Source organism: Triticum urartu, chromosome 1 (genome assembly GCF_003073215.2).
Source record: "Triticum urartu cultivar G1812 chromosome 1, Tu2.1, whole genome shotgun sequence".
Taxonomy (NCBI): Eukaryota; Viridiplantae; Streptophyta; class Magnoliopsida; order Poales; family Poaceae; genus Triticum; species Triticum urartu.
Window position 1 is genome coordinate 526,968,962 of NC_053022.1, and position 15,484 is coordinate 526,984,445.

Sequence of the window (15,484 nt, forward strand, 5' to 3'; positions counted from 1 at the left end):
TTTGCCTCATGACAACAATTAAAACTTTGCACATAGAATAAAATAACTCTGGCCTAAATCTAAGATATAAGTTTCAACTGGTGTGGTACCATGTTTGGGTATCTGCGTCTCATATGTTAGGCAAACCTACAGGCCAATAGTGCTCGTCGGCCTAATTAATCTTACTAGCACACGAAGGACCTTTGAAATAAGGGTCACATATCTGCTTTTGAAATGTTGATGTGAACGTTAATCGATATAATATCCTGAAGAACAACCCCTTCAGATCACACAAAACAACAACCGTAACATGTGTGAACAAAAAAAGACTGCAGCAAAAGGAAGAATAAGGTGTTGAATAAAATGCTTTTGAGATTACATCGTGCACAAAAAACTACTTGTCCTTCGTGGAGTAATGACATTGCCTTCTTTACGATTCTGATCGAAAACTTAGACATGGGGAGAGGATATCGTGCATGTCCCGTCTGATCTTCTCGATCTTGCCAAAGCAATTACTGCATGGACAAATAATGTGAGGTCAACATGATAAAAAAATGTCCTACAAAAAAATATTTACAAGATTGTTGAGCATGAATACCTGGAGGAGAAGGTGACATCCAACTATGTGAATTGTGATGTTGCCATTGGCGATATCGGATTTGATCTTTCTGACGCCTTTCATCAAACTTTCCGTGACTAACCTACACCAGTTGTACGAATTAATCTCTGACGGGACAACAAGTGCTGCCCTGTAATCAACACTAGTATAATTGTGCTTGGCGCATGGGTTCAGGACATGGCCAAATGAGAAGATTACAAATGCTATCTTAAAGCAGTCACATTCCACTTTGCTTGAATTCTCATCTAGATTCTTTGATAAAATAAATTCAGCGGCCTTCAAACTATGCACGCCTTTGATACTAATGCTTGAAGCCAATCTGCTGAACTCTATGCAAACTTCAGAAAGATCTGAATGTCCTGGAGGAATGACCCTACTTCCTTGGGGCAAACCAAATGCATCGTTTACTTCTTGGTCTGTGATTGGAATTTTCTTTGATTGATCCAATTCTAATAAGCATTGTTCTGGATCTACTCTGACCATCAATGAAGAGCTGAATTTCAAATTCAGTTTGTGTGTAATTTTTAAATGCATCAGCCCTCCGAAACCATCAATGAAGAGCTGAATTTTTAAATGCATCGTTTACTTCTTGGTCTGTGATTGGAATTTTCTTTGATTGATCCAATTCTAATAAGCATTGTTCTGGATCTACTCTGACAATCAATGAAGAGCTGAATTTCAAATTCAGTTTGTGTGTAATTTTTAAATGCATCAGCCCTCCGAAACCTGTTTCAGAAACAAGACGGCGCTTGAAGTTACTAAACTGGGATACCACACAACAAAACTTCTGAATAGATATGTGAGAAGTAAGAGTTGCATCTGCTAGCGTGATCCTGACAGATTCTTCTTCTCTGCCAGATATTGGGCTCGTTACATCTTGGGGGGTGGCTCTCCGTCTGCGTTGCCGTGGCTGGACATCGTTCTAATACTTGACAATCTGGCGATGAGAGACTACATCTTAGATAGGGCAAATACAGCAGACTCGATAAGGCAACACAACCAAAAAAACTGGATTGCAGAGCCGCACTAGCTATGGGGAACTATGATTGCAATGCCTACTGAAATATAAATGGAGATGGATTTGTCGATCCAAGAGAAATTCACGGTCGATGCTGCACTTGATATGCTTAAAATCCATACCTGGTGTGGGACGAGTGGGGCTGGAAGCATCGAAGAAATTGGGGCGCTGGGGGCCAAGGGTAGAATCCGTGACGGCGACGGGGGCCGGTCGGAAACACTTGAGAGTTTGATCTCCGCCGCCGCCGTTAGCGACTTTGGTAGGTGAAAGATGGGGAGGGGGAGAAGAGCAGTAAATGTTTTGCCTGTGCGTGGGGCTAAGACGATAAGGGCTGGCTGGTCTGACCAAAACAAATGGTTACAGTCGTACGTATCGGGCGATTTGTCTTGGCAATTAGAATCTCTAATGGTTCATATTGGAAGATATTAAGTTTAATAAATAAGAACTGTCAGCGTAAACCAGGTTGACGCTGCATGAATGTGTCTGTGAGGCTCGTACAGCACTGCACGCGATCCTCGGTTAAACGCACTTGATTAGATAAATAAAGCGGGAATAATTAACAACTAATTGTTGCATTAACATCTATAAACAAATGTCAACATGGCCGACTAATTGTGCGTTGAAGACTTATTTTGCTAAACCTGACAAGCAATCCAGCCGAGCGAGCTGGCATAATTTTACAGTGGCCTAACTTGTGCTCGGGGCCGGTTGGTCCAATATGCAACCTGTTCTAAATTGCGGCCTCTCATGGTGCTGGGTCGCGGGACATCTGCTGCGCATGCGGAAGGATCTAGGACCAAACCGGCTGGATTACGCGGGCAATACAGCCCGGTGAAAAACAAACGCATCACTACTATACATTGCACAGTTAATGCAAGACGATGATTCACATGCAACCGACTGGTGAGGATATGCATACCAATGGACGCCGTGCACCAAAGGAGCTTTTCGGGTTATGATCTACTACTTCGCATAGGCTAATACCTTCCAGTAGCTTGATGACATTGTTGAAGATTCGGCATGGGTGTCACACCCATCACCTGCCCAATGGTATCTTACAGTTAGTGGTAGTGTTCGCTCCTGAGTCAAAACTCTAAGAAAGGAATTGTCTTTATAGATTATAAATGAATTATTGCACAATTTTTTAATGAATTTAGAAATGATTGTGAATTTCAAAAAATATTACTGCATGTTTTAAAAAATATTCATAATTTTAGAAAGTTCATCATTTTTTCCTAAAAAATCTTTATTTTTAAAAATATTCATGGATTTAAATATGTATTCAGGAATTCTTAAAGATGGTCGCGCCTTTTAAGAAATCCCATCTTAAAAAATGTACATGGGCTAACAAAATTGTTCACAAATTTATTAGTGAATTTCTTAAAATATTCATGAATTAAAAATGATCATGAATTTTTAAAAATGAAAACTAAAAATTAGCATAAAAAGGAAAGAAAATGATAAAACAGAAAAAAGGGGTAAAGGAAACCCCTAAAAACCAGAAGAAACCCGATGGCCAAACCATAAACGAAATGAAAAAAAATCTTCATCAACCCAGTCCATCTAAAATCAGCCCCAAACAACACGTCTATAACCACAAGCGGCGGAGCGCGCTACCCTACCTGACCGTCCAGCATGTCCAGCATGGTTCATCCGACAGGAATTAACTAATACGGCCCATGCGCAGATCGAGAACTACCGGGGTTATGATACTTATGAAGCTGATGCCTTTGCTGAATCCGACTTCTGCTCTGCTGCTGCTGCTGCTGTTGTGTTGCGTCGTCTGGGCACTTTGCTTGCCACGACGTGCAGATGTTGGCATAGGGGCCTTGGTGCCCCGGTTTCCCTCTCGAATCCCCGCACGCACACAAATCCTGCATCGCATCACACTCTTTGTCAGGGAAACTCGAGATAAATCATGGAGAAAGATCATGTGCAATAACATCTTCCACCCAAATAAGTTTGGAAGCAATCATTTGCACATAAATGCAAAAAACGATGAGGTCCCTTGCTTTGTATCATTGGGAGTGTGGGAGAAGAGGAATATTGAGAGCTTAGTAATATTGATAAAAAAATTAAAAAAAGGAAAGAGAAAGAAAAATAAATTAAAGAAAACTAAAAAAAATTAAAAAGAAGTTATTAGTCCCTCCGGTCCATATTACTCCCTCCGTTCCGAATTACTTGTCGCAGGTATGGATGTATCTAGATGTATTTTAGTTCTAGATACATCCATTTCTGCGAGGAGTAATTTGGAACCGAGGGAGTACTTGTCATAGTTTTAGTTCAGCTTTAATAGTAAAAATGATATCTTTCATGTGTTGTATATATCAGTGCACGGGCCGTTTGGGCCACGGCCAATACCTCTGGGGCTGCTGCCATGGCCGGCTCATGCTAGTCATGATGCATGGCGTGTGGTGGCCTCTTTAGCGGGGACAGTGGGGCAACCAGTTTCCCGGGCCGGCGCAGTTGTAGGAGGTGCTAGGATTGTGCTGCCGAGTTTCCATGGAGTCGCACCGATGCATGTGTGTGGTCGTGGTGCTTCGGGCGAAAGCCCTGCTTGATACTTGTCCATGCCGACGACGATGTGTGTTGTTCCTATCTTGGTGGAACCATCGAGGACCCTCGATTCAACCCATCCTTCAGGGTCTAGTACCCCGGGTGAAACCAGGATCTAGCTTGCATGACATCAGCGTCGACGACGATGCTCCCTTGTGGAGGCGTTGTTCTTGGAGGTCTGACCCAAGGTTGGGGCGTGAGCCGGTGGCACTCACCTTTGCTCTAGCTAGTACTCTCTCCGTTGCTAAATATTTGTCTTTCTAGAGATTTCAACAAGTGACTACATACGGAGCAAAATGAGTGAATCTACACTCTAAAAATATGTCTATATACATCCGTATGTGGTAGTCCATTTGAAATCTCTAAAAAGACTACTTGATGGCATGGGTAGCAGACCATGAAGGATCCCGGCGTGGCGACGTTTTGGAAGCATAGGGTTACTCCATGAGTACCGACTGATGGTTCCAGGAGTGCGTTGCGATAGACCATGTATGTGGCGATGTGCGGTGGAGGAGTGTTCACGACGTAATTGGCGTTTGGCTGCTTCTGGGCCTTGGCACCGTTGCGGTGTGAGACCGGCGGCCTGCAACATCATCGACATATTGTCTTGGTCCAAGACGTTCGCGATGTGAAACCGTCCACAATGCTCCCTCTACGACCGCGCCGAGGAGGCCGGGAGGATGTCATATTGTTGGTTTCTCTCCTGTCACCATAAGCGAATCCCCGTCGCACCAAGAGGGAAATGCCTATATAGGGAGGCTGCGGTCGGTTGTAATCCCTATGTCCGAGATCAAGTCATTGTGTTCCATTACCACTTGGCGAGCAAAAAAAAGAGCCATAGAGAAGCCATGCCGCTGGCGTATGCTTTGCCACCACAAACGCCTGACCTGGCAACAGGAGCACACCGGCTGGCTGGGCGTGACACCGACGCACCACCCTTGCACTGGTCCTTTTTGGTCTAATTTAGAGGACTCGATGGCTGACCAAAATGGACGTGCCGAAAGTAGTCCCATCGCCACCACTATCCAAAAGGTCCCGCTCCACCAGGAGCGGACATACAAAGACCTGACCATGTGAGCGGTAGGAGAGGAAGAAGATAGATTGGTGTCAGCAAGAATTTAGTTGCCCCTCCAATTGCAGCAAACGGAAGAGGCATGGGAAGCACAGCTGTGTTGCCCACGGGAGAGACATGGGAGGCGCTTCAATCTGTGATTCTCTTCGAGGGCAGTGGTTTGGGCTTCAGCTCCTGTTCCAGATCCGGATGCTTCCCTTGGAGATCGATGATGCTGGCCTTGAAGAAAAGCTTGGTAATGTATTTAAGTTGTAATTTATTGACGGTGTCCATACTTCCGTGTGATTGAGTTGCTTTTTTTTAAGCATCGTGTGATTGAGTTGTTGCATGTTTCTTGAGGGCACAATTCTCCCAGAAAAGCATGTCCTCTGACTAGCTCCACAAGCTATCAACATATAAGGAGGGAGGGCGTGGATACCACATACAAACCACCAATCGTAAGGAACCCGAAGGAAACGGACACTACCAACTAGAGATCAGAAGGTCCAATAATTGCGGCAAACGTTCTTCAACCACAAGAGTGAAAAACAGAGGAGAACGGAGTCACTCCTGAGATCTAAACTAAAAAAGTAAGCCAGGCCTTAAGAGTATTTAGTAGCTGTATAGAATGGGATCCTCACCGACTTGTAGCCAGCAGAAGGATGGGGGTAGAGGGGAGGATAGGTGACGGTGGATTGCAAGAGTTTTTCTGTTTTACCAACGATCGCATGCAGGAGTCTCTGCTAAATTGTTTGGGGAGAACAAGAGCCTTCCACCTTTTAAATCTAAGAAGGCTACTATTTTTAATTTGGAACCTGGAAATTAATTTGCTCCACAGTGCATTTTGAAGATAAATTCCACTATAGTTAGTTCAGTGCTCCATTTCATACTGATGATCTAGCAGTTCTTTTTTTTTAGTTGGACATCTAGAAGTTATCAGTGTACATGGGTGCATGGGACGGGATGTGTGTTCAACCATTAATTTATACCCTATACTCATAAATTGTTCTTTGATGAGAAGAGGCAGCAAGATCTTCCCCCACGGTAAAATACATTTGGCAACCTACTGAAATATATTGTTCTTACCTTTCCAGAAGCACTGCTGTATTTCTTCAGTTGTTAGACCTACAGAAGTAAAATAAGAGCTGTTGGTAAACAGATAGATTTGTCCGAATTGGTGATGTATGTTGGTCACAACCTTTGAATATAGAAGACACCGAAGTCCCAAAGTAGACCATACGTCTTTCCAAGGGCCATAAGTCCTTCCTTACAACGTATATGGGATCATAGCTAGATTTATGGTCAGCAAATACCTGCGTCAATAAATTCACAAAAGCATTGTAACTTTGTAAGTCGACTCTGTAGAAATATCTACCCTATTCTTGAGGAAAAAGAAATATCTGAGTCTGCGACATACCTCATTAACTTGAAAATAAGTGCCGTTCAGTGGGAAAGTACCCTTCGTACCTGTTCGACATGGAACCTGTTCATGTTCCAGTAACTCGTCATTAGTAGACTGGAGAAGCGCATGCAATTTTTTAGACAACAGTGAGTTGTTAATATTATTACTAAAGCTTTAGTATTTAAAGTACCTCACTAACAATATTCTTTTGCATAGATGTAATAGCTAAGAAACTCAAATTTATGCAACCCTTTTTCAGGGCCAGTACTATAGATTATTCTCATACGATAAATACAAGTTACATAAAGAACACAAGTGCATTTGATCGAACAGCAATCAGTTATTCATATTTCTTAAAATGTTAGTAGAGTAGGTATTATGTAGCTTACCAATATATTTTTAGTATGTCTGAATTGGCCCAAAAGGCCAAAAGATACATAGATGTTCTTCTTTGGAGCAAAGATTATAGATTATGATCATGCAACAAACACAGGCCAACACAAATGTGTGTTTGAGCAAACACTATAGATTAAAAATGCTTTATGAGTTAAGAGGTTGAAAAACAACTCTGTTTTATTTATTTATTTTGTCAATTCAGTAATTTAGATGTAGCCTTCTGCTTTTAGGATGGCAAACTAACATATCTACTCTAAATCAGTGTTCATGATTGCCAGGTAATTTATTGCTTTACCAGAATCGTGGCTTTGACATATCTAGATTGGTTTTCCCGCTCAAGCACACAGTGCTGACACTTCTCATTATTACAAAATCCATCTTCCCTTCGAAAGTCAGAACATGGTTTGGGGGCCTTGATCATTGCATTTATGTCATCTGCATTGAGCCAGAATATCCAATAAAGATCAACTTACAAGTGCAGTCAAATTACATGTGCGGGCATGCATTCTCAAATAAAATATACTTGCCTTGCATCCATATGGTCAATAGGTAAGGGCTTGGATCGCCGTCTTCCCGTTGATGGAGTCCAAGCTGTAAATCAGTTTCTAGATCAGGAACAGGAACAATGTTTTGAAATGCTTAAATGAAAGTGGCAGAATCAAAACCTGTTGCACAAGGGAGTGTGAATCTGGAATCTCGTAACTGCAGGCAAAATCTTACTTCAGTAATGAAAGTTACAGAACTGAGCATTTTCTAGATAAATAAAATAATTTGCATGGGAAAATAATAGCTATATAGTAAGTGTAAAGTAATGCAAGTTTAAGCCAAAGCAAAATCAGTTCACTGCTTAGTGCTTACACATAGTGTTCTGTCCGAAGCCTGCTCACGTTCTTTAGTTTAGGGACAGGAATTGAAGCTGCTTCAGTGCTAATAGCAACAAGTGCTTTCTCGATATCATCAGACTGGAGATCCATATTGCTTTCTTTAATACAATTTTCCAAGTTGTGAGCAAAAGCTTCCATGTTAAGCTTAATTAGTGGGATTTCATCTGGATCATAATCTTCAATGTCATTTTCCCAAGTTTCTGGAAGTTCTTCCCGTGCTGGACTTGTTGGCTCCTCAATAATCGGCTCTGAATTGTTAGTGTGAAAAACCTTTCCACGGGTACTTTCCTCAAGCTGAGGAAGCACAGTTGAGTTCGGAGTAGGCATGCTACCGCTCTGAAAACTGAATTGATTGCTCGGATTCACCAAGCTTTTCTCCTGAGGTGCAGGAAGTGCAAGCCGTGCACTTCATTAAAAGGAATCAGGAAAACATAAGAAGATTCAGAAGGACAAGAAATTCACAAATCAATAATAAGTACACAAAAGAGCTCCCAGTTAAGACCAAGAATCCAAGATAAGTGCCACATAACTTTTGGTTGCACAAAAGAAAAGAAAAATGATGCATGATGCATGTATCGAAACTAACAGAAGCATCTGTTCAGAAACAGGTTATATTCTGAGTGGAAACTAATATGTGTCTCACAAATCTCAACCAACAGAAGGCAATTTGGTACAAGGATCGAATATAAGTTACTATTTCTGAAAGAGGATAAAATGTGATAATACCTCGCGAAGGCACTTGCGAAATGCCTACAATCACCTCTCATTGGACAAGCATTGCAATTTGGCTTTGTTTTAGTACAGAACACCTGCATTGATTGTGTGAAAATATTTATTTACCTTTTTAGGGAATATTTATCTAGTACTTCGGAAGGAGAACCAATTCATCTCTAGATCCTAATAAAGTACCTTTCCAAAAGTGATCATATGATAATGTAGCTCGTACCTGTGAAAAATGTTGACTCTGTTAACTACTTTAGTTATTATTTACAGAGATTGAAATTTACATGGAAAGAATAACATATAATGTGCCAGTAAAAAAAACAAGTGCAGAATTTAAGCTAATATTACTATACTCACAGTGTTTTTTGATCAAGTTTACATAGACGAGGCCAAAGGTACTTTTGTACAGTCTCCAAGACAGGATATCTTTGACAAGAAAATCAATATGAGCAAATTTTAATTGAATATACAAGATGAAATAAATCCTTAGACAATGGAGGACGCTTACAGCTCGAGGAGATGTAGTTGTAGAGATTCAGGAAGGGGTTGAATAGGAACCCATCCCAGTCTTACACATATGCGGCCAACATTGGTGTCAACCTTCAGTGGCCAAAGCATTGTTGTGTAAATATGAAAGTGATTGAAGGTGATTTAAAAGTTTAGAAATAACTTACAGGGAATGCGAGTTGATGTAATGTCAGTAGACGAACACATTCAACACTTTTGAGCCCCAGTCCACGTATGCTAAGCAAATAATCCCTGAAAAGTGCACCAAATCGTTTTTAATAGGAAATCTTGTCATGCTGGATGGAGCTTGTTTTCCATGCTTTTTTGAGAAAACGCAAAGGGCTTTTGCGTTTCATTTCATTGAAAGGGGGGGGGGTGAAAAAAGCCTCCTAGGAGGTGAGTTTACAACAGCATTGGCCAGTTAGTGTACATCCCAGGATGTGGGCAGAACAACCCTAAGCCCCTGGGCACCGGCTCTAACCCAGCAGCGGGCCTCTTCTTTAATCCTATCCACTAGGACATCAATCGAGGGTGTCGCATTGTCGAAGACGCAGGCGTTCCTGTGCTTCCAGAGCATCCAGGGAACAAGCAAGGCAGCATGGAAAACAAGCACTTGCTCTGGTCAAGTCGGTACTCGGTGCTTGTTTTCCATGCTAAAACTGAACAAATCTTTCACTACTTTAGTCAACTGCACCACATTTGACAAACTTTTGTTCTATTCACGCAACTTCTACATTAGCAGTTTAGCACATAGTGCTCAGTTTTAGATATTAAATGCAACATCCAACTTGTTGTACTTCTTGCTCCATCTCATTCTTTCACACTAGGTTATAGTATTTCAAGCACTAGAAAGTGTCACCCACAGAAAGTAAAGAGATATACTCATTATCTTACTTTGCTGAGTCAGGGGGGGTATCTCTTAACCACTCCAGATCAATGGTTCCATGATCTCTGACCATTCGATTCAGGAACTCCTGAAAACAATAATTTTTGTGAGCATAACTGATATCTCAGTCCTACAAAAGAATTCAGTCCTGTGCTTGCTATTTCAACAAAACATCAAATACTGCATACAGAACTAGTAAATCATTGTCTCCTAGTCCTAGTTAGTGCTTACAATTAAACCCTAAGGTTACTGTGGCCTTAATTCTAAGAAAGAGAATAGCCATATAACTATCAACAAAGCATCAACCAGTCCAAACATAACTTATTAAATCCTACTGTTCAGTTTGTACCTGGATTCGCTCTGCCAAAACATTGTTTATTCCTCGTCCCCGGATGGCGCTAGAAATTGCTCGTACATCTGCACACCGTACTGCTTCCCAATCAACAGAGTCTCTTCTTTCAGACTTTCTTTCTTTCATGTGGCCATCAGCACAAGCCTGTCTTCGAAGTTTATCCCAATCGAAGTTTTCAGTTTTTTCTTTCCTTGTGGTTCTTGTTTTCTTTGGTCTTGCTTCTTTATCTGGTCCTCCATTATAGAAAGGAAAACCAGATTTGACAGTAGATTCATCCACCGTGTTTGCTGTTTCTGCTATCGTTCCACCAGTGATAGAGAGTGATTCATGCTCCTGGAAATCTGATGCTTCAAAAGTAGAGGGAATTCCATGCTGACTTGCACCATCATCATTTACTGTTGTTGTTTTGATTCTTTGGCATTCAAGTTCCTTGGTTGAGGCATCATTTCCTGCTAATGAATCGAAATTGCTTCCCAGCTGCTGAGAAGCTGCACCACCGACACTACCAACAGAACTGTTATGTGAAGGATTATCCCCAGAACTCGATAATTCTGACTGAAGAATAGTTTCCGAAATTATAACACTTTTAGAAGATGACATATCCTTCTGGAACTGTATCGCTCGTGAGCTTTTTTCTGATGTTATTAATTCGATGGAGAAATCTGGAAATTGTTGTGCTTTGGGGTCAACTTCTGCCTCTTGGTGGTCGCATAAATCTGCATTTGCTTCTTTGGAGTTGAAGGAATAATTTTCACCTTTAGTCAACTCATAAGCACTAGCATTGTTCTTTGTTTCTACATGTATCTTCTCATTGGTTATTGACAGCTCCTCAAAGTTCTCTCGTAGATCTGGTCTTGCACCGTTGTCAAAAAAGTCAAAGATTCTTACCCCTCCTACTGCAACCGTGCTAACTATTTCCTCATCGTCTTGACTGATAATATCATCCTTACAATTTCTATTAACTGTCCTTGGAGGAAAATTTGCAGCAAGTGACATATACGCAGAGCTGTATTTTGAAGAGAAAGAAATAGCAACCATAACCAGAGTTTGTAAACAAGAATAATTATTCATTTGTTTTAAAGAACAGAGAGTATCAGAGTATTGGATGTGACTATCATACCTGGAAAGATGGTCAGACACATTCTGAGTGAGGAAAACCCCTACTACGGAGTCAACTACTGATCCTTTCCATGGAGAAAAGTGCCTGTCGCCTAATAAACATGCAAGTCAACATAAGCTATATATCTCAACCATCGGCTCATGGAAATTTGAATTTAAATTTAAAAACAATATAACACTTTCACACCTATCTTTCACGTATACTGCAATTTGCTGTATTCAGAAATCATATACTACGAGTCTAAAGATTACTATAATATTCTACCACCGGTGTTAATGGAACATGAAGGTTTCCACATTTACCCTTTATGAAATTAAGCCAAAATCCAGGTTTGGAAGCAAAATGCCAGCTTCCCAAAAGTTCATTATGACAACATCATCCACCACATTGAGCAGTGGGGTTACTTCAGCGTTAAAGATTTTCAAACTAGGATGTCTGATAGTTGTTAATGTGGATATTTCAACAACTATATCAACCAAGTCTCTTTGGTTGGCAAACCTTTGAGATAGGTGTCATGTGGTAGAAAGGGCTATGAAGAATGTTCAAGGAAAATTGAATTCAGCATATCATGGATGTTAAAATTGATTTGAAATCTTAATGAATTTACACCTCCAACAAAGTACCTTGAACTAGTCGCATGCGTTCTACAAATGAATTAGCACGGCCTTGAAAAACTTTTCTTTCTTGTTGCCACCATCTCTCTTTCTCAACATCATTCCCATCTACAGGCTCATCAGTTGCTTTCCCCATCAAGAGGTTCCAAACTCTAGTTGTCTCAAAATCCAAGTCAACTTTAGCTCGAGGGCGCTGCTTCTTGACTAAATCCAACGGCCACTCATATGGGAAGATCATCTGACTATCAAATGGTACAAGAGAATTTGATAGACTACCTGTTTCTCCATAAGGGACAACAGCGGATGTGGTCAGGGATGGATACATCTCATTTGTATGTACAGGCTCGGTGTTCAAATCAAGATAATTCAGCCCTGATGCAACTCCTTGAAGGAAATCCATATATGTAGTTGATGTATATCGTGAGTTGTGTGACCTTTTTCCTGTTGCTTCATAATAAATATCATGGTAGAAATTTTTATTATTCGGAGGCTGAAAATTTCCCTCTGATCTGCGGTAATGACATCGTACCCTTCGTGAACGTTTCTTGGTAAAAGGTTTAAAACTGGGTCTTCCATACAGGGCCTCCAGGCATGACTGAGATGATAATCGTGGCGATACTTTTGCCCTATTCATCTCAACATTCATTATAGGAACATACGAAATCCTGCGGACTCGGACCGTTCGCTTCTTTTTTATCCCACCAGCTTGACAAAATCCTAGCATCTGAGCGGCAGTCCTTAAGATGATCGAGTCCCGTGAGCCGGCTAGAGAGGACTTGCTCTCTCTACGTTGTTGATCCTTCTTTTTCTCCACTCTCGACACCTTAGTCATCTGAAATTCTGTGGATGTTGTTTCACGTACAGACGTAGCTGAGCGACGCATAGAAAAACCAGCTTTGTTAGAGTCGTTCACCTCCAAGTCCTTGTTGTTCCCTTCCAGTATGGTAACCCCAATCCTTGTGGCATCAAGACTATGAGTGCTTCCTACACTGTCTTGTTTTCTTGGTGGCTCTCTGCTAAAACATCCAGAAGTTGCAGGTGAAACTTCTTGTGTACAGTTTATTGCCATCTCTGGCAAATGTATGTACTCATCTAACAATTTGTTCATCTCGCAAATCATGCCAAAAGCTAATCCTCCTGGTGAATTTTCCATGTCCAGATGCAGTCCATGTGCACCCTGCGCAGTTGATACAGTGGCGGTTGAACAGAAAGAGCTTTTAGCATGAATGAGTATTTCCTCAACGTGGTGGCATGAGTTGCCAGCTAATGATTTGCCTCTCAGCACTCCCTGTTCACAAAGTTCGGACTGCAACCTTCTTCGGACTGATGCAGCTCTGCTTCTAGCAGCATCTTCTGCTTCCCTAGAGACTGATTGGTCGCTAACAGGTCCCGAGCAATTCTCCAGAGAGCTGAGATTCCTTTTCTTCCGAACATAACTTCTCTTGGCTTTCTGATTTGGTGGTTTTCCTTCTGGTGTTGTAACAGCAGGCTTTTGCTTCTTGATTTGCTTGTCTTCGCGTATTACCTTGGCTCTATGTTTCTTCCTCCGGGGCTTCAGTTTTCCTGCAGGGGCCTCCTCATTTTCCTTGAATGCAGCAGCTGCTGCTGCTGACAGAGGTGTGTGATCGTTCAGTTGGCTTTGGGTCTTGAGCTTTTCTCGTGTCTGCTGATACGTTTGCATGTTCTGATCAGTTACACCTTCAGCAAGCAGTGAAGCCAATTCATTATTAGTATTTGAAGGAATAGCTGATTGTAATTTACTGTGCCTATCAGAGAGATCTGCTGCTGATGATGATGATTGTTGGCTATCATGTACTTGGAATAGTGCTTCTGCATCTAAACCATTTGGCTGAAGATGTATTGGTGTATGTTCAGAACTGCAATTAACTGAAACTGCTAGTACTGTCGAAGGATCTATGGCCCTGTCATTGGCAGCAACATCCGAGTCCCTTCCAAGTGACAAGAAATCCCTTGGAGCAAGCTCAATAGAAACATCATCTTCAGAATCTGCAGAGGAAAAACAGAATGATTCTTTTTTTTTTCAGCCCAAATTAAGCTTGGACGAAGCTATATCATAAAACTGAAGATGCAATGTTGCCGTGAAGAGAAAATGCTCACCTCCTGCGATGCCGGGCAGGGCAGGAACTAGAGTGGGCGTATGAGGTAGTGGCCTTCCGGTCAGCATTGGTGCAGGCAGGTTATGGGGCGGCCAGACGGAGTTGCCACTGCCTTGCTCGGCGGCGCCGCTCATCGCTACGGCTGTGGCAGCAAGATTTTGCCACGTGTTACCAGGAACGTTCTCTTGGTTCATTGCAGGATTTGACTGCTTCTTCTCCGCAACCTGAGCAGAGAAGTGGATAATCGAATCTGGTAAAAAAAGGACTGAATAGCAAGTGGATGATCGAATCTGATAAAAAAAGGACCAAATAGCAAGAGGCGAAAAAGAGAGAAACCTCCGCAAACCCCTGGAAACGGAGCGGCGGATTTGGGGGTGGCGCCGTGCCGTCCAATCTGCCGGAGAAAGATTGATCCGGCTGAGAGAGGGGAGGGCGCCAGAACAGGATGCGGAAGAGGCAGAGCTGCAGGAGGGGAGGGAGGGGCGGAGCGGCGGAGGCGCGGAGCAAAGCGGCGGCGAGTTTGTTGATGAACGAGAGCGGCGGCGGCCAGAGGTAAAGGGAGAAGGATGTGTCTCTTGCGATCTCTCTACTTAATTAAAGCATCTATAACCGATCCTACAAGATTTTAACTTCTTTCTTATCTTGAGGAGTTAACGGCACCTAGTCGAGCCTTCTTTTAACTTCTTATTATCTCAAGAAGTTAACGGCAACTAGTCGAGCCCTAAACTTCTTATCTTTAGGAGTTATAAGAGCGTCTTCAGCCGTTCGGCCCCTCAGAACTAGAAATAGCGTCGCCCTAAAAGTAAACCGGCGATAATTTCGGCGTGGGGTGATTAGGTTCCCAGCCGCCGCCTCTAGACAACGTTTTCTAAAGGTTTTTAAAAACATACTCGGTCAAAATTTGGCCAAACACGACATAGATTCGGCGATATTTAGACATTCCACCATCTTTTTACATATTGAAAATTTAATCTAAAAGAGAAAAGACTACTGCTGCCGCGCCGCTGCCGCCTGCGCACGCCTACGGGCCGAAGAGCTTGCTGAAGGCGTCGTAGTAGCCGCCGTCGTCATTGTCCTCCTCCTCCTTCACACTACGGCCGTCCCTGCTGGACCTCTGCCCGGGGTCGCACTGGCGGACGGGTTTGGCTGGCGGCGGCGCCTCGTCGTTGCTGTCCTCAAGGACGATGACGCCTCCCTCGTCGCAGCCACGGCGCCGAGTGGCGATCTCCTCTAGGGTGCGGCGCTGGCGCTCCATCTCCA

The 15,484-nt window shown here is 42.5% G+C and overlaps 1 protein-coding gene across 3 annotated transcripts; it reads right to left on the minus strand.

The window, feature by feature from the left end:
- Positions 1-582: 582 nt before the first annotated feature.
- Positions 583-14,818, minus strand: LOC125525802 (protein ROS1C-like). 3 transcript variants are annotated; one of them, XR_007291429.1, is made up of 21 exons: positions 14,561-14,818; positions 14,226-14,448; positions 12,117-14,114; positions 11,494-11,584; positions 10,371-11,379; positions 10,030-10,109; positions 9,303-9,387; positions 9,137-9,228; positions 8,986-9,054; positions 8,815-8,851; positions 8,632-8,714; positions 7,880-8,311; positions 7,687-7,723; positions 7,549-7,612; positions 7,317-7,456; positions 6,641-6,706; positions 6,422-6,536; positions 6,310-6,348; positions 3,239-3,490; positions 2,536-2,656; positions 583-680 (listed from the first exon to the last, which is right to left on the minus strand). XR_007291429.1 is itself a non-coding variant. In XM_048690811.1 (19 exons), the coding sequence occupies exons 2-19, from the start codon at positions 14,416-14,418 to the stop codon at positions 3,330-3,332; spliced, it is 4,791 nt and encodes a 1,596-aa protein (XP_048546768.1). In that variant the 5' UTR covers positions 14,419-14,448; positions 14,561-14,818; the 3' UTR covers positions 3,162-3,329. The 3 variants fall into 3 exon arrangements, 1 of the variants encoding a protein (XP_048546768.1); XR_007291428.1 differs by lacking the exon at positions 583-680 and having other exon boundaries at positions 2,177-2,656; XM_048690811.1 differs by lacking the exons at positions 583-680; positions 2,536-2,656 and having other exon boundaries at positions 3,162-3,490.
- Positions 14,819-15,484: the final 666 nt, after the last annotated feature.

Excerpts from the sequence above, each read along its gene's own strand:
- LOC125525802 (XM_048690811.1), bottom strand. The coding sequence starts at position 14,418 with ATGAACCAAGAGAACGTTCCTGGTAACACGTGGCAAAATCTTGCTGCC. Across the intron at positions 9,388-10,029 it reads ACCCCCCCTGACTCAGCAAA|GGATTATTTGCTTAGCATAC; the intron begins GTAAGATAATGA and ends TGCACTTTTCAG. Across the intron at positions 7,724-7,879 it reads CTTCGGACAGAACACTATGT|TTACGAGATTCCAGATTCAC; the intron begins GTAAGCACTAAG and ends TTTTGCCTGCAG.